General features: G+C 40.0%; 1 protein-coding gene and 1 long non-coding RNA gene across 6 annotated transcripts in view; both read left to right on the forward strand.

Moving 5' to 3' along the window:
- LOC101756143 (achilleol B synthase) overlaps window positions 1–18,240 on the forward strand; it is a 28,391-nt gene that overhangs the window by 9,130 nt on the left and 1,021 nt on the right. For 2 of the 5 annotated variants that reach the window (XM_004975155.2, XM_022828343.1), the window contains exons 7-17: window positions 1,047–1,235; window positions 3,754–3,867; window positions 10,353–10,475; window positions 10,550–10,669; window positions 11,097–11,195; window positions 12,824–12,880; window positions 13,851–13,897; window positions 13,980–14,123; window positions 14,208–14,385; window positions 17,744–17,818; window positions 17,949–18,032. In XM_004975155.2, coding sequence (XP_004975212.1) covers window positions 1,047–1,235; window positions 3,754–3,867; window positions 10,353–10,475; window positions 10,550–10,669; window positions 11,097–11,195; window positions 12,824–12,880; window positions 13,851–13,897; window positions 13,980–14,123; window positions 14,208–14,385; window positions 17,744–17,818; window positions 17,949–18,032 — 1,230 coding nt within the window. Of the gene's footprint in view, window positions 1–1,046; window positions 1,236–3,753; window positions 3,868–10,352; window positions 10,476–10,549; window positions 10,670–11,096; window positions 11,196–12,823; window positions 12,881–13,850; window positions 13,898–13,979; window positions 14,124–14,207; window positions 14,386–15,567; window positions 15,658–17,743; window positions 17,819–17,948; window positions 18,033–18,240 lie in introns of those variants that run through there. The other 3 variants (XR_002678531.1, XM_022828344.1, XM_004975156.2) reach the window with 3 other exon arrangements.
- Window positions 3,874–7,196, forward strand: LOC111257923. Its single transcript, XR_002678532.1, has 2 exons — window positions 3,874–6,168; window positions 6,252–7,196. It is a non-coding gene; the product is annotated as an uncharacterized LOC111257923 (long non-coding RNA).

An 18,240-nucleotide genomic window follows, 5' to 3' on the forward strand; every position in this document is an offset into this window, starting at 1 on the left:
ATGCTCATTTAAAAAGAACATAGTTTATTTTTGCTTAACTGCCATGCCGAATTCAAAATATAGTCAGTTATAATTTAATAATCACCATTACTGCTGAAGACTGTAAATACATGTTCCTAATTACAAACCATCTGTATAAATGGAAGCATTTTCACCGTCAGTCCAATATAAGAACTGATTGTGTAAATGGCATCACCAGTCAGATATATCCATGAACAGACTGTGATTATCACTTATTCGTATAGTTGGTTCTAGCCTAAGAATAATCATTAATATTTGCAGCTGTACATTGAGAAGATTTTTTCTTGATGGATATAAACTCCACGAAAATTGTATCTCTTGACGAGACCTACAGCTTGATAGAATGATAGTTGACAACTTTAGGCCCAAATCATGTTTACAACTAATTTTTCAATTGTAACTTGTCGAGGTTGACTTATTCTTTCATGGTTCACTAGTATTAAACTCATAATCAAAAATGGAATAAAAATATATGTAACACCTCTCTAAAAATGGCAATAGTATCATAGTCGGATTGTGGCTACAACTGAATAATAAATGCAACTTTATGTCAGCTTCAAATAAAGCCGACTGTGGTAATGGTCATTTTCACATATGCATGTCAGGCTGAAAACTGACAATATTGGCTCCAGTCATGGTAATAAGATTATGAGGGGAAATGGTGTGCAAAATAATTTTGTTGCATTGCTTTCTGACTATTATTTGACTGAGTTACATGGACTAGTGGATATTTTAGTACTTGAGCCAAAGCAATAACAAAAGCAATGGAGAGTTTTTTGATATTAGATTCATTATTATATCATGAACTAGCGGCCATTACTTTGTTTAGTTTCTTTATGTCTTGACTGGTAAAAATTACTATTTCAATTTTATGTACAGTGTAATGACCAGTTCATGGCATTAGATTGGCTATGTCGTCGCATAATCAAGCTATGATCCGCAGCTTTGTCTCTAATTCACAAAAATATCATATAATTATTTTGACTTCTGAAATATTGCTGTTGTTTTTCCTTTTGTCACTACAGGAAGACCTCATCTACCGGCCTTCATGGTTGCAAAATATTGCAATGGCTTATTTAAATAAGTTCGTGGAACCAGTGTCAAATTGGTGGCCTATTACTAATCTACGAGAAAGAGCTATGAAAAACCTTATGGAACATATCCACTACGAAGATGAAAACAGCAACTATGTTGGCTTATGCCCCATTAACAAGGTAATAATAAGATCCCATTGTTGCTTAAATAAAGGCCAGGCTTTCTTCTATCTAATGCACTACTGCCTCCTGTTGTTTTAAATGTTAATTGGGAAAAGTAAAAAATACTACTATAAATTGGAAGTTCAGATAATCCCCTAAACTGTTTTTTCTTATCCATGTGGGATAGGATTTCATCCACCAATTTGCAACTATATCCACATTTTCATCTTGGAACAGTGTAAACAGACTGTGCAATGTGGATATACTTGTAAACTGGGCGGACGAAACCGTAACCCACACGGTTAAGAAGCTGAACCATGAATGATTAAATTCTTAATTGCCCCACTTGCTTTTTTATATATATATTTTAATTCTTCTTCATGTTTCCATGTAAAGACCCAATCTAGCCCTCTTCCACCATGCTTTCTGCTCCATGGCTGCCACAATTTCTTTCAGAACCAAGCCCCTCCTAGTCCACAACTGTGATAGCTAAGCATGGAACAGCATGGACGCCTTTCAGTTCTCACTAGTCCATTCTCAACAAAAATCTCGGTCATTTTTGACTCGGGACTAAAGAGGCTCTTTAGTCCCGGTATAAATTTCGTAACCCGTGGGGGACCCTTTAGTCTCGTTAATAACACCAACCGGGACTAAAGGGGACCCTTTAGTCCTTGTTGGTGCTACAAACCCGGACTAATGCCCCTCTAGATTGGTGTTACCAACCGGGACTAAAGGATCCCCCATGGGTGAATACAAAAGGATAGCATCCCTTACTTAGATATGCTGTGTAGGTGAGATGGTAAGAAAGCTAATCGGGAGGCAAGAGGTTGCGGGTTTGAATCCCGTGCACAAACATATTTCGCGTGACTTGCGCGTGTGTGGGAGCCTCCCGAAAATTTCTAATATTTTTTGACAAAAAATCCTTTAGTCTCGGTCGGTACTACCAACCGGGACTAAGGTGGAATAACCCGAACTAAAGGTCAGGAACTTTAGTCCCGATTAGTTAGTCCCGGTTGAATTTTTCGAGATACATGGGTCTGTCCAACCAGGACTAACGCTCAGTTTTCCACCAATGTCTCCGTGGCACGATGACTGTTTGCCTATTAGTTAGCCGTAATTAGAGTCAGATGAGGAGGAGGGGAGATGGTCATAATGGAAGAGATCAAGGATGACACGGGCAGGTTTAAACCCTTTGGTGAGGAGACAATCAGTGGTGAGGGTGGGCGCATACCCACCACCATTGCCAAGCTTAGATAAAAAGGAGGTGATGGACTCAGAAGATTAACAGGAAGAGAAGAGAATATGGTTGAGGACAAATTAGTTCTAGGTCCTAGCAGTTGAAATCCGATTCTGTTTCAGGCTTGTCCAGCAGGGCCTTAATTTTGTGATCCATATAGAATTCTTATAACCTCTCTCCTTCATTGGCTCTTTAACACTCATGACCCATCAGAATTGTGTTCTTACATGGATTTGTATAGATTTGTCCCACTTTTCAGATCCAAGTATCCAACCAAATTAACCTTGTTTCAGATCCAAGCTGAAAGATTGGAATGCTTCAAACCATTAAGTGCGTAGGTTCATGTACAAAAGGCCATGACCTAGAAAGCATTTCCAACCACAATTCAATAGGGATGCCCAGAAACATTTATTAACTATTGAATGCAGACAGATTATATTAGTGGAACCTCGATATACAAGTCCACTGATCCCTTAGCCACACAGCACCTATGTATACGTCTTCTAGAAACCTTATTTGGGCCCCGATTATATACTCGAAAGCAGTCATATATCTTTTTTTTTATTTCAGCATATATTTCAAACATGGGAATTTCTTGCTTTCTATCAACCTGGGTAAGAGGTTGGTGCGGATATCATTCTCTTTTCATCAATTGAATATCCGTTTTCTGAATATGAATCTATTTTGACTACAAGATCTTAAAATGCCAAGACCACTTTGGACCCTGGGTCTTTATGTTGTCAAAACTGCAAAAGACATTCAATTTGGCAAGTGTGGTTTTCCTTTTATAGTTACCACTTTGCCAAAATGCACAGTAATGATTTAAAGTTATCCTATTTCTTATTACGAAAATGATACGCATTTAAACTTATCTAACTTCTTCAGTAATCCTAGTTAGAATGACATAAAAGAAAAGCATATACATTGGTAGACAGATAAGTTAGAATTAGCACACATTAATTTGCCACTTTGAACACATGATTCCATCATTTGCATCTACTCAGTTTGTTTTCAAAATATTCTTCAATCACCTTTCTTGTAATAATGAATTTAAATTTCTACAGAAATTAAATTTATGACTCACCAATTCCTATATGAAAATAAACCACTTGGTAGAAATTTTCTTATACCAGATTAAACTATGTACATCTGTCAGCATCACCTGTATTCATGATATTGTTCTTAGCTAGTATTTGTTTGTTTATGAAAGAAAGGGCATGACGTTTGCCTTATTTTGTTGTACTAATCAGATTATATTAACAAGTTCTTTTACCTATTTTTTTTCTTTTCTGTGATTAGGCCTTAAATATGATTTGCTGTTGGATAGAAAAACCAAATTCTAAAGAATTCAGGCAGCATCTTCCTAGGATTCAAGATTTTTTGTGGCTTGCAGAAGATGGAATGAAGTCAAAGGTACTTCGTCCTGCTTCTTACAACCTTTTTTGTCATCTAACAAGAAATGAGTGTATTGCTTTTTTTGTCATCTAACAAGAAATGTGTAAAATATTTTCTCTAAAAAAGTTTCAGAGTCAATTTCTACAAACTTAGTCTTAAATGTCGTAATATGACATTACTAAACAAAGAAACATTTTAAGTCCCATTGGTTGTCTTTGATCCTAGTACAAAAACTCAAATTTCAATTTTATGAACAACGTAGTTCTTAATGGTTTTGCAAGAGAGCACACCAGACTTTGTAGTCTTATAATGTTCTTCGATGTTCTATCGAATATGCCTTGGATTGAAGAGCACTAATGCACACTATTGGAGAACGCCTCATTCGTGTCGGCCCAAAGCCCACAAGTATCGATGTCCCATCCATGTCGTCCTAATAATGGCTGATGCAGTCAACACTGGTTTTGATCCAGAACATCCAGTACCTGTGATTATTATACTAGTCTCAGTGCACAAATTCATAGCACAGTTACCAAGATTGATAATTTAGTAACTGTGTCTTGTATCTGTTGGGCTTCATGGCGATGAAACTCCTCTTAAATATGATGAAACTCTCTCTCCTCTATCCTCGTAATGATGTTGCCACGTCACCAAAATTGTTGATGTGATATGTTATTTAATGGTCATGAAACTCTAGATAAAACCTCCAGTGAGACGGGACTTATGGACCCACATGGAAAGTTTCAGCGCCAGCATATAATCAATGCCAGCACAAGTATATACTTGTACCGAGTTTAGATGGCACCAGCAGGAGTCAGTGGTGCTTTTACACATATATAGGATGGTGAAGCGCAAGCGCCAAGATACAAACTCGAGAATCCCAATTGGTAATTAACATGTTCGTGATGGGGAAGTTTAAAAACCAAGCATCTATGTATATATGCCCCATTTTGCATTTGATGGAGACCATCGAGACAGGCCGGTCCTGAGACTTTTGTGGCCTGGAGTGAAACTAAAAGAGGGCCTATACTAATAAAAGTAGTAAAGGCAGTAATAATTATAATAAAAGATTTAAATCATGTGTCCAAAGCTAACATTCATATCAAGCAATTTATATTACATCAAAAATTTCTAAATGCGAAGTCATTGATGATGGCATCAATATCGATATGATCCAAAAGGGGAAAAAGTTATTAGATGGGATCGACTTAATCAAATTATTAGATTATATAAGTTACAGTACAAATGAATTTTGAACTTCGAATATCAATGGAGGGGGCAAGTTTGTGTTACCTATTTTACTTCTGGCTGTGGCTCGGTGGCTGCCTGTGGTGTTTCCGCGTTTGTCGGCGTCGGACGGTCGGAGGCAAGTTCCTAAAGATCAGATCCCGGGATCAGGCAGAGGGAGCGGATGAGGATACAGGCATACAGGCACCGCACAGCCAGGCCGTCGCCCATCAGGCGTCACTAGCGGCGGCACTCACCGCGTCAGGGACTCAGGGTTTCGGCGGAGGCGCGCGCAGAGCTGCAGAGGAGATGAGGAGTTGCCACTCGCCAATCGGCCGTCAGGCGTTGCGTCAGGACTCAGGTGTCAGGGTTTCGGCAACATGCAAACAGTCATCGATGATTCATGGTCGATCCGTTTGTCAGTTCGTGCCTTCGTGGATTTAGCTGCTGGCCTACTGTTTGTGCTCGTCAGCTTATCAGCTCGTCAGCCTATGGGCCAGGCCCAACAGATTAACTGAATGTCTTAAGTCTGAACCACGCAGGTAAGCAAGTTGGAGCTCAATACCCTAAAAGTATGTATACATGGGGATGGGCCCCTTCGTTTTTTGGGCCCAGGGCGGCCGCACTGCTCAACCCCCCCCCCCCCCGCCCCCTAGGGCCGGGCTTGCATCGAGAGAGGCGAGAGTAGATTGATTGACAGCGCGCAGAGGAAAAAAGCAGAGGCGAGAGGATGTCGACAACACAAGGCATGGATGTTGAGATCAACCGCTTTGTCATGAAGCAACTCGGCATCTTCAACAGTGACCAGCGGACAGTGCTCGTGGCAAATGTTGTCAAGCACTGCAACCAAGAGCATTGGTACATGATGGTGGTGTGCCTCCGCTAGGCCCTAGGCCACCACAAGTTCAGAACTGCAAGCGATGATATCACCGGGCTCATTTTTGCCATTCTTCCGAGTGCCGAATATATTAATCATCCACATGGCTAGATATGGAGGTGGTGGCATGAGATCATGACCTTCTACCGCCTAAATTCCTTCACCATCATGGAGAACATGCAGAGGTGGGAGGCACTCAGTAACCCTACAACGATTTGGTAAAATTTATTAGTATTATATACGATAATATTACGCTGGTATATTTTTCTTACTCTTTCTTAAAGTATTCTTGCCGGTGCAGATAGCACGGGCATGTATATGTGAATATAAGGCACATCTGGCAGGTCCACTTTCTCCCTACCACTCCCGTGAACCACTCGACTCAGCCCTAAATCTAGTAGGTTGCTCCTCCTCCTCGTCCACCACCACCACCAGATCCACCATTGCCACTCCTCCTCTACCGCCACCACCAACGCAGCTACTACTCGTCCTCCTCCACCTAATCCACCATTGCTGCTACTCCTCCTCCTCCACCACCACAAGATTTGCCACCACTACTCCTCCTCCACCACTTTCAGATCTGCCTTCATCTCTCCATCTCTTCCTCCACCGACATGTTGAAGGATCCCACCATGATGTCCACATGGCCAAGATGGCTACAGCTATCAAGGCTGCAATGTACGTAGTGGTCGACTCCACAGCCGGCATGCTTGATTAATAGAGATGGTTAGAAGGTCCACACACAAATCCTTGGTGGCATTGGCACTAAGGGTGGAGGCTACTCCCTATACAGCAGAATAAGCCATGACCGATGGACTTAGGGTGGAGGCAGCAGCCTCTATTGCCACGCGCAATCGGCTCTTGCCCATGCGCAGATTGTGGGGGATAGCCTACGACGTTCAGGCATCCGTGCAAGCACGTACGTCTGTTTGTGGTGAATTCTCAGGCTCACACGGCCTCAGAGCACAAGCTCCTAAAACATCATTGTTGTAGCCCCTACCTTCCTAGCTTATTTGTCTTTGACAAAGGAGGTGGTGCAGTCAGTGTTGTTACAATTATCTAAAGTCCTGCACACGTCTCGGACGATGTAAGCACCGATATGTTATGAATGAACCAGCCTTTTTTCGAGATAGCTAGGCTTATTGTTGATAAAGCGATGAACTAGATTAGTATCGTTGTCTATTTCATGATGAACTAGATTATGTGTTATGATGATGTTGCTAAATTTGATGATGGTAGTTGGTGATATTATGATATTCTTTATGTTTATTTGCTCGGAGCGTATAAAACTGATGTCAACGATGTATGGAGTTGGCGTAGGAGCTTATTTTGAAATAAATTATCTTGTTCTTGGTCCATTTTCTAACACCATTTTTAAATAATCTTGAGGCGCCAATAATGCGTTTGATTTTTTGGTCATGCAACAGTAACAATGCTGGCGCATAATTAGCACCGATAGTCTTAAGTCAACTTTGTTGCTTGTCTTTAAGTACAGCTGGCAGAAATATTTCGGATACAAAGACACTACTAGAAAAAGTGGCTTCATTACCGGTTCCCAACCCCCTCTAGTACCGGTTCTGCAACCGGTACTAGAGGGTATTAAAAAATAAAAAAAGCAAAATCCCCCGCTAGCCCCGCCCCGCGCCCCCCACCCCTACCGGCGGACCCCTGCCACCCCTCCTCCCAACCCCCGCCGGCCCTCCCCGCTGCCCCTCCTCCTCCGCCCCCTCCACCCCTGCCGGCCCTAGCCTAGCTCCCACCGCCTCCTCCTCCATGGCTCCCTCCGCCGTCACCGCCACCTCGCCCCGCCGGTGAGCGGCGAGTGGAGGGGGGAGGGGAGGGGAGGCAGGAGGAGGGGGTGTCGCTGCTCACTGAGAGAGAGAGGAGGGGGAGGCAGGAGCAAGACGGGAGAGATAGGAGTAGGAGGTAGGAGCAGAAGATATTTCTAAGTGTGCGGTACTGATGAGGAGGAGATAAGGCGTGCGGTGTAGAGGTGGGACGGGAAAAATCTAAATGTGCGGTGGGAAACCCTCTACCTCTAGTACCGGTTGGAGCCCCCAACCAGTACTAGAGGGCCTCCGCGGAATCTCAAACTTGGGTGTGGTACAAATGTCCCGTCTAGTACCGGATTCAAATGTGACCGGTACTAATGTTAGGGACCAGAGGTCATATTTGTAGTAGTGAGACAAAGCTATTGTAGCATCTACTTTTGGTTCACTCTTGTTGGAACAGTGGCTTTCATGTACTTAGGCCTACCAATGGGTAGGACTCGGCATAATTAACAGATGACTAAAAATCGAACTGAAATATCCAAGAACTACACTGAATTATTCGAAAATCAAAAAAATTGGTTATCAATTCGGTCTCATGTTATTAATAACCGAAATAATTAAGGTTAGTTCAGTTTTAGGCTACGATGAACCGAAATAACCAAACTAACCGAAGAGGCCAAATTACACTTAGAGCCCACATGCCCAATAACTAGTAACCCCAAAATCCTAGGTATATAACCGAACGCCCACCCCTACCAATGGGTACTACTAAGCCAAGGATAGTGGACCTAGCACCAATCATGGATAGAATGGAGCATTGCCTGAATGGTTGCACATCACTTCTTTCATATTGGGGGAGGCTGGATGTGACCAATTCTCTGATTACACCAACAACATTTTCCTTGTGTACCTTGAAGTTCCAAGGGGAGCTATTGAAATTATAAATAGAGCCATAAAGCAATGTATATAGCATGGTAACGACATGAATAGAAGGGGAAGAAACTTAGCTGCTTGGCCCATGGTGCTGAAGCCTAAGGCGAATGGAGGGCTTGGAGATTTGACCTTGAGGCTTCAGAATGATATGATGCTTCTTAAGCGTGCATCTGCATAATATGGGACACATATTATCAAGATAAAGTACCTCATGCCTCGAGAGAAGTTGGATCATTTTGGTTGAAGGATGTGTTCATATTGAATGTCCTATATAGAGGTATTGCTAGGTTTAAATTGGATGATGGTTCCACTGTGCTGTTCTGGGAAGACTTATGGGCCCCAATTATCCTAGCCGATGCATACCCAAGGCTATTCTTCTTTGCATCCAATACACAGTTGTTGGTTAAAGATGTCATGGAATCGACAGATTTGGCTTCCATCCTAAACCTGCCATTGTCACAAGAAGCCTGTATATGAAGATGTACTGACTTTACATAATTTCCTCCCAAACATTCCCTATGATGGGACTTCAAATGATCAATGGTTTTTTTTATGGGGGAAATGGAATATATTCTTCAAAATGACTCTACAAGCTAGCATTCATATGTATACATGTCCTGCCGACCTATGCATGGATCTAGAAAACAAAATGCACTCCACACCTCAAGTTCTTTGCATGGTTACTATTTGTGGATTGGCTGAACACACAAAATATGCTCAAATGGAGGCACTACAACATCAAATTGGGGGTGACTTGGGTTCTCTGCCAGCAAGAACCTAACGAGGATAGGGACCACCTTTTCTTTGAGTGCCCCTTTGCAATGGCCTATTGGCACAGTTTGTAGATTTTTGGAATAGTGACTTGGATATCTATGAGCGTGTTATGTCAGCTAGGCAAACATCACACCTTCCATTCTTCATGGAAATCTTTTTTATTGCAGTGTCGGAAATTTTGGAGATGAGAAAACTAGTTATCTATGATTGGGCATGGGCTAGTCATCAATTTTGGATCGTGAGATTTATAACAAATGGTTCTCCAATTCCTTTGCTTTGGGGAGGACCGTAGATTAGTAATTTTACATTGGCTAGATACCTTCTTATGTTAATATATGAAAAATAATGAAGTATCATGGTGGAGCTTCGCCACAGTTTGCCCTTAAAAAAGAGATTGAGCATAACCCCCGTTTCAGCCACCAGGATAGTGCCGCCAACAACACAAGGCCACCAAAGCGCTGCCAGTCGAGGCCATATAAGCTAAATCACACTACTTTTTGCACACGTGTGTGCCTAGTATGGTGCTTTGGGCAACACCCCTTCACAAGAATGTCAGTGACAACCAGCTGTAAGATACCATGCCGCAAAAGAGCTACCATCATCTTGATCAAAATGGTCGGCTTTTATGCTATTTTGGCTAATCCTGAGTGTTAGTATATATAGTATGGATTCAATGGATCTGGGTTATGGTATGATACGATTAAATAAGATTGATTGATTCTAATCTCACCATTATGGTTCCAACTCTGTCTCTAGGATCACTTACAATCCAAACCTCCGTACTCTATATAAACAACCTATGAGGCTCAATATAAATCATACTCCCCTGCACTAAAGAAATGCACTGGTTGTTTCCTAGTATGATAATAATATTTTAACAATGTGGGAACATGACAGGTTTTTCTGCCTTTCTAAAAAACTAGGTGTATGTTGGTTGCCACAGCTGGGAAACTGCTCTCATAGTTCAGGCCATTTGTGGAACAGGCCTTACCGAAGAATTTTGTTCTGCTCTTCAAAAAGCTCACGAGTTCCTAAAAAATGCACAGGTTTACTGACTTTATGTCTTTTGATTGAAAAACATTATATCGTTGTAAAAGCTGACATCATTCTTTTGTCGTAGGTTACTCAGAACTTGCCTGATTACAAAAGCTACTACCGCGAACGAACAAAAGGTTCATGGACTCTAACCAATGGGGAGAATTTTTGGCCTATTGCTGATACTACAGCTGAATCACTTAAGGTTACAATCATCACTAATACGTTCAAAATGAACATAGTCATTAGAATCACTTTAGTAACAACAGATATGGAGGCCAATTCCTTGAATCCCAATGTATTAAGTGCCAAATGAAAAAAAGATCACTGCACCCTTGGCACCAAAAAAACATTTTCCTTCTTTTACGTTAACTTAGGCATGCTATGGTGGCATGATTCATATACTTTGTTCTCCTATCAGATTGGAAATAAAACCCATACTTGTACAGCCTAGAAATGTTTATTTATTTAAAAGAAAGAGGTGAGGCAAAGAGGCTGCTTTTTATGAGTTTCTCCCATTATACGGATCTCTCCCACATGTTCATAAAAAAAGAAATATGTTTTTATTAGACAATGCGAATTTTCTGCAAAGATGACTATTTTCATCCGCCACTTGTGTTTTTGTTGTGTAGGCAGTATTGCTGTTGTCAAACATTAATCCAGAGCTTGTTGGTGATCCAATAAAAGAAGAACGGTTGTATGATGCTGTTGATTGCCTCCTTTCTTACGTGGTATGAATAATCAAATTTTGCACCATGATTTTGTAGCTCTATCCAGAGCTAGTGTTTCTTCCGATATATTTCATGAAAAAATAGTACTGATCATAAGAAAACTGTTTCGAGGTTAGATTAAAAAAGTATGCATTAGCTCAATTCGTCTTTCTTAACAAACCTTCGTAACTTATATACGACAAATAAAGCCTTGTTCTTTTGCTGCGAAGAGTTTGTGTTTTATCCCTGTACTATTTTTTATGGTCTGCTCAGTACTTTAAAGATGCTCATGTAGATCGCTACTCGAGAATTATGAGAGTAACTTCCTTGGTGGTAAATGATTGAGGACCTATTTGTTTTCAGCATAATTTGGTAAATTGCTGATGCCAAGAGCGTCCCAACTCACTTCATCCAATCCTTTGCTGTGCTCCTTTCCATGTATTTACCTTGTAGTAGCCAGTAGGGCAAGCCGCTACATCCAAGCCTTGCACTGGACATTGTATACAATTACTGCCTGCAAGCTCTTGCTTTAGGCCTGCCATTGGGGAGGGCATGGTAAACCCACTCTTGTTCACACCCAAATCCAATTAATTATTATCCACTTCTTACCCTCCTCAATCTCACCCATATTCAATGGATAATTAACTTTGTACTACATATATATATACATATCCAATTGATTAATTGTACCCTCCCCATACCCTACCCTCCTCATTTCTAATGGGTATATAATTTTCTACCTATACCCTCCCCATTTGAAGTGGGTGTGGATTTGGAGAGAGGGTATGGATACCTAGTGGCAGACCTAGCTACAACTTGTGTTGGCTCTCTCCCCCTCGCTTCCTCCTCGCGCCCCTCGACCTTGCCTTTGTCGACAAGCAAGGGTCCTGTCTCCTGTGATCTGATCAATACTTCTATAGGCTATTTTCTGCTAGGTTTACTAGGTTGGAGATATATTTGACAGAATCGAGTCTCCAAGCAAGATTTCTATTGGTGAGTGGTGGAGTCGTGGGTGCATGAGTACAATCACCAGGGCAAAAATCCTGCTGTCCACCAATTTGGTTATTTGTGAATTTAATGACTGTATCCCTCCTTGGTGTGGAGGCCGTAAGGTACACATCATTAATTAAGCTCTATTCCGTTAGAGTAGAGCAGGAGAATGGCAAGGGAGACAAAAAAAGACTGAGGATGTGGGGTTGGAGAAAATTTGATGTGAGCGCCACAATGGCAAAAACAAGATGATATGGCTGCTAAACCACTCCTAAAACCAGCTTGTGAGAAAAGAAATTGATCCTTACTAATTATAAAAAACTAATATGGAGGCCAAAGGAATGTTCACTGGATTTAAAGTGGGAAATTTCTATTGTTTTTCTTTAATAAAATGATGGTGTCCACTGTTAAACAAAGATACTACCGTACATGGAATAATTTAATTTTTCTACACAAGATAAATTTGACATGACTTTGGAACTTTTTTATGTTTGCGTTCACTTACGTTTTGAACAAACAGCTTTCACTACAAGTTATTGATCTGTTATCTACATCTCTATCATGAACTGCTGCTATTTTATGATTTTTAAATATAAGTTTGCTTTTATTCACTTAAAATTCAATAGCAATGACACAAATATTGCTCTACTCTGTTGAAGAACAAAGATGGTACGTTATCATCAGCAGAATGTAAACGAACAACTTCATGGGTAGAGGTGAGTACGTTTTCATGGTATCAATGATGAATACTAGACTAATTCTTCTTATTTACCAATCATTTTAAAGATTGCAGTCACCTAAACTAGAGATTTAAATGTTAGTTTTGAGAATATATCAAGAGATAGAGATCAAGAACAATTTGGAAAAAGTAATTGAGCAAACTTACTAAGTATATAGCTTGTCTTCGCTAGAGAGAGAAAACGGAGTTTGTTTTATTAAGGTTACTTAATATTCTAATTTCCGTTTACTGGAAGATTTATCATCAAGACATATGTTTGTGTTGTGTTTTGTTTTATTGAAATGTACGCATGTCATGCTGGAGATCTAGATAACATATTAACTGAAATAAATTTATTGTAGCCATGTTAATAATCTGCAATCAAGAGTCCACATCATTATTAAATATCACAACTAAGGAAGACTTGAATCCTCCAGTAGGCAGGCCAGTAGCTAAAATGAATGTGGATCAAGTCTGTGCTCAGTATATGATCTAATTACAGTGAAATCTCTAATGTTCTCACTTCATCGAAATTAGTGCAAACTAAATACATTTATCTTCATTATGATACAAAAAAATGACGACATCAAAATGATTATAAATAAACTATATTAACCATATACCATCTGTATAAAAGGTTCCAGGCGTTCCCAAAAAAACAAGAGAATAGGTTCACCTATATTTACTAATTGTATTATGTAGCTGATCCCATGATTCTCTTTGTCTATTGTAATCAATTGATAAGTGTGCCATCATGTTTACAAAAAGTCTAACTCTTTCTTCAACTCCGTCCTCATTGCATTTGTATTCTTTTTGCTGCTACATTTATTTATATGAATTTTCATATATTTCCAATTGTTACTTATATAGCATAAATGCATGTGTTTTTGTATTTTGTGTCTTATTTCAGTTACAGCAGTTACTTTTCTGTACCAAAATCTTATACATGTACTTCGTTGATGATGCAGTTTATCAATCCTTCAGAGAGTTTTCGGAATATCATCGTGGACTATCCGTAAGAGATTCAAGTATCAATTTATCTGAAAGTAAATTACTTTTTGAATTACATAATCAAGGGTATGCAACAAAATATGCAGATATCCTGAATGCACATCGTCCTTAATTCAAGCTTTAGTATTGTTTAGAGGGATATGCCCTATGTACCGTCATGAAGAGATAGAAAAAATTATTAAAAGGGGTGCATCATTCCTTGAGAAAACTCAACGAAAGGATGGGTCCTGGTATGTAAAAAAACTTTATTAACAATTGCAGATTATGTAGAATTATCCTATTACTAATAATGTACAAACTAATTAATTAAACAGGTATGGCTCTTGGGCTGTATGTTTCACTTATGCAACGTTCTTTGCTATAAAAGGATTAGTTGCTGCAGGAAGAATGTACCATAACAGTTTGTCAATCAGGAAAGCATGCAACTTCCTGTTGTCAAAGCAGCTAATTACAGGTGGATGGGGAGAGAACTATCTCAGCTGCCAAATTGAGGTAATTATTCTCTCAGTTAGGTGACACAAGCTTAATTACAGATGCTGTAGAGTTTCACGAATGATTAGTAGCACACAAGTGCTACTTCAAGACAAATAAATGGTAAATTAAATCCATTACAATGATTCGAGGCCCAACAACTATGACCCAAGTAGTGAAAGAAATGAATAATTCAAACCCTTGCTTGGTTTTCATGATACCAACTATTAAGGTTCAATTTCAATATAATTTCATTTAAGTTTCTTACTACCTGCCATACAAAACAATGAACATTTAGGGTGCTAACCCTTGCTACAACATAGTGTGGCTTCCATTTTTTTTTTTGAAATTTGGTAACTAATTAGTTTGTTTTTCCGATTATCTTTCATTTAGCTTGGTATTCTTAAGTTCGTTTTGAGTTTATGGTATGTATTAGTTAGGATACCCTAAATCACTCTATGGTGAAAGTTTCGCAATACAGCTATCTGTAGCTCTATACTATACTATACTATATACTCTACTGTACTGTACTGTACTCTACTCTACTGTATTGTACTGTACTATACTATACTGTATTGTACTGTACTATACTATACTGTATTGTACTGTACTATACTATACTATACTAATAACAAACTAGAGGATCAAAGTTCTCACATTGTCTGGTTGGAGAAAGTTATAACTGCTCAAATCAACCAATCTTTGAAAAAAGAATAGTTAACATGTCCATTTAGAACTATAACAAATTTAAAATCTATATGGACAGGAAAAGCTTTCAGCAGATCAACAAATCTTTCTTTACAAAAACGAAATTCTCAATGTGGCTACTAAATGTAGACTTTACATAGACATTACAATGTGCATAGTCTCTCAGCAGTACAAATTCATTGGTCGATGACCAAAGTACAGAATTTATCTGTCCATGCGTGTATAAAACATTCATTGAACGTCAAAATGACAAAAGATTATGGCTGAACCTAGCTCTATGTTGATGATATCACCATTGATCTTAATTACAAATTTGCTGAGGGGTTGTCGCACCACTGACCAACATAGTATCAAGCGGCTCGGATCGAATTGACGAGGCAAAGAATTGGTCATGGTTCCACATGTGTGTGAGGTAGCTGTTGCTAGGGCAAACCAGGTAGCACGCCCAGCAGACATGAAAGTTTTTGCTGGTTATGTTGCTGTACATGGATGTAGGCACAATATCAACAGTTGAGGTGGCCAAAGATTGTGAAGTGGATTATGGTAACATGAGAGCTAGAGTTCAGACTAATTTCCAATCAAAAGGTAACAAATTGCACTATTTATTCGTGGTCTGCGAATAAGTATTTGGATCAGAGGCAAATTAATAACCTTGATTATCGCGGAAATTTGGCAAGAAATCTAGAAGAATAGCATCACGTGTGTTGAATTTCTTTTAGTCATGTTGGTCGAGATGCAAATTGTGCTACTGATTTTTTTACTTTTCTTAACCTGGCATTATTGCTCAAGACTTTCTAGTAGATGCACTTGCCATTTGTTTTTGTGGTTAAGCCGTGAGGCAACGTGGGGCTCCTATGTATTGTGGAAGCTGGTTAATAAGAATTCTTGGCTTTAAAGCATTAGGCTCAAATTAAAAATCTATACTACTATTTCAATAGATAAGGTTCAACATTTTTTAAAAACAAGATTAACATTGAAAAATGTTGAATTCAACGTTTTCCAAAATATAAATCAACATTTTTTTAAAAAAATATTACATTCAACATTTTTTGCCTCCTATTTCAACATCTCAACAAAATAGATTCAACATTTTTCAAAATAAAATCAACATTTCAGAAAAAAATAATAGCTTTTCTTCGTCATCGATGGCAAGGGCCGCGGCGCATAGTGCATGCGAGGCGGTGCAAGCATGGGTTGGCAGCATACGACGGACGGAGAGTGGCACTGAGGCCACACGCAGGGCCCAGTAGTGGGTGGGTGCACTTGGATGGAGGTGGCAGCGGGCATGGACTGGCCGGTGCACGAAGCTGCGTGAGTAGAGTCTAGCGGGGGAAGGCCGGTGGACGGGGAGCGATAGCGCTCAATTGGGGGCATCGGCCTTCATGACATGTCCACGAAGCCTAAAAGTGGAATAGCCCACACACCCTTTGCGTAATTGGCTTTGACCCTATTTCGTCCAGCTCTGGTAGGCTTCCTACCACACCATCGCTCTCTTTTCCTGGTCGCAGCGTCGTAGGACTCTCCAGGGCAAGGGCAGGGCATCGACGGGGGAGGGGGTACTAGAGGCCTAACTGAAAATATGAGATGTTCCTTGTTCACTGCAACTGTCTAGCTTGCTTCTGCGTCGTTCAACAGCAAATGCTCTTGTCCACCTAGTTAATAGCAACGCATCCTCTGCCCATGCCTCCTTTCCATCATCGATAGATAAGACCCACCTTATTGCTTTTCCTCTTCTCAACTTCTTCCTCCTCTAGGCTTCCCCCTCCTTCCACTGCTGTTCGCTATTGTTCGGGGTTTGGGATTAGGGTTGAGAGCTCACTAGACCTAGAATTGCCTGAGGGAGGGCTAGACCGGTGAAGGCATTAGTTGGTGGGTGGCAAGGCTGGGGCGTGGCACTAGCAAGATTATTAAGGACTTGGTGGTGTGGGTGGGTGGATGGCGCGGCGAGGTGGCATGGTCTACCGGCTGCGTGACGGCCAGTCGGATGGGATACCCCCACCCCTTTCTCAGGTCAGCTCACCGGCAAATGTAAACAGGTTCATCCGTGTCGTCACCACCCCATTCTGAACAGACATGCAGATCGCACGCAAAGCGATAGACTGCTGAATAAGCTGCCCCATTGAGGCTAGGTGGAGAGGCGATGTGGGCCTTATTCATTTTCGCTCTAGTTTAATTTTTAATAACAACCCTTATGCTCACACTTTCCTGTAAGACAGCTTGGTCTCTGAAAAAGGCAGATGAACTAAATTAAAATGAGATCATGATGATCTCTATTTGATGTTAGTCTGATAGCAATATTCATAATCAACACTTTCCTCATTAGCAAGATTATTAAGGTGATCAATACCTAAATTTATTTTTTACATGAAAATTTAATAATCTTTTCTTCATATGGTTTCTGGTATCAGGAAAATGAATGAGATCAGTACACTTTATTTCATTGATACATCAGATTTTAAACGTAGCTGAGATAGATGATGAATGAGATGTCAAGTCAGGACTCATTTTCTTCCTCGATCCATCCACATTTATATTTTACAAAGTCAGGATTTATGCAATGATGCTCAATGTTCGTGGTTTTTATATTTTACGATTTTCCTTCATCTTGTTTCATGAAACACCAAGTACTTAGAGTTTGCACTAATCATGTTTTCTGCTCTAAATTGAACAGGAGTATGTTTGTAGTGGCAGTCCACATGCAGTGAACACTGCCATGGCAATGTTAGCTTTACTTTATGCTGGACAGGTTTGGTTAATTTACATCTCTGTTTGCCTTTTTTACTTCCTTGAACTATATATAAATATACTTATTATTTGAAAATTATTTGTTTGTGTATGCATGTGCTTCTGTTCCTAATATTTGATCCCCTGAGCAGATCGAATATGACCCAACACCATTATACCGAGCTGCAAAAGAATTAATCAACATGCAGATGGAGGGTGGGGAATTTCCCCAACAAGTAAGTGTTGAATTTAGACGTTGATAAACCAACGTAGAGTTAAAATATATGTTGAAGGATTTATTCACTTTCTTTTTTTCAGCACAATTAAGTATTATGCAATTTCATAATCACTAGAAATCCTGTGAACTATCAGGGATAAATGAATAGAATTGAACATATACCAATCCCAAACTTAAAGTCCATTAGGACATTGAGAGTCTCCGAT

Source organism: Setaria italica, chromosome VII (assembly GCF_000263155.2).
Source record: "Setaria italica strain Yugu1 chromosome VII, Setaria_italica_v2.0, whole genome shotgun sequence".
Classification (NCBI taxonomy): domain Eukaryota; kingdom Viridiplantae; phylum Streptophyta; class Magnoliopsida; order Poales; family Poaceae; genus Setaria; species Setaria italica.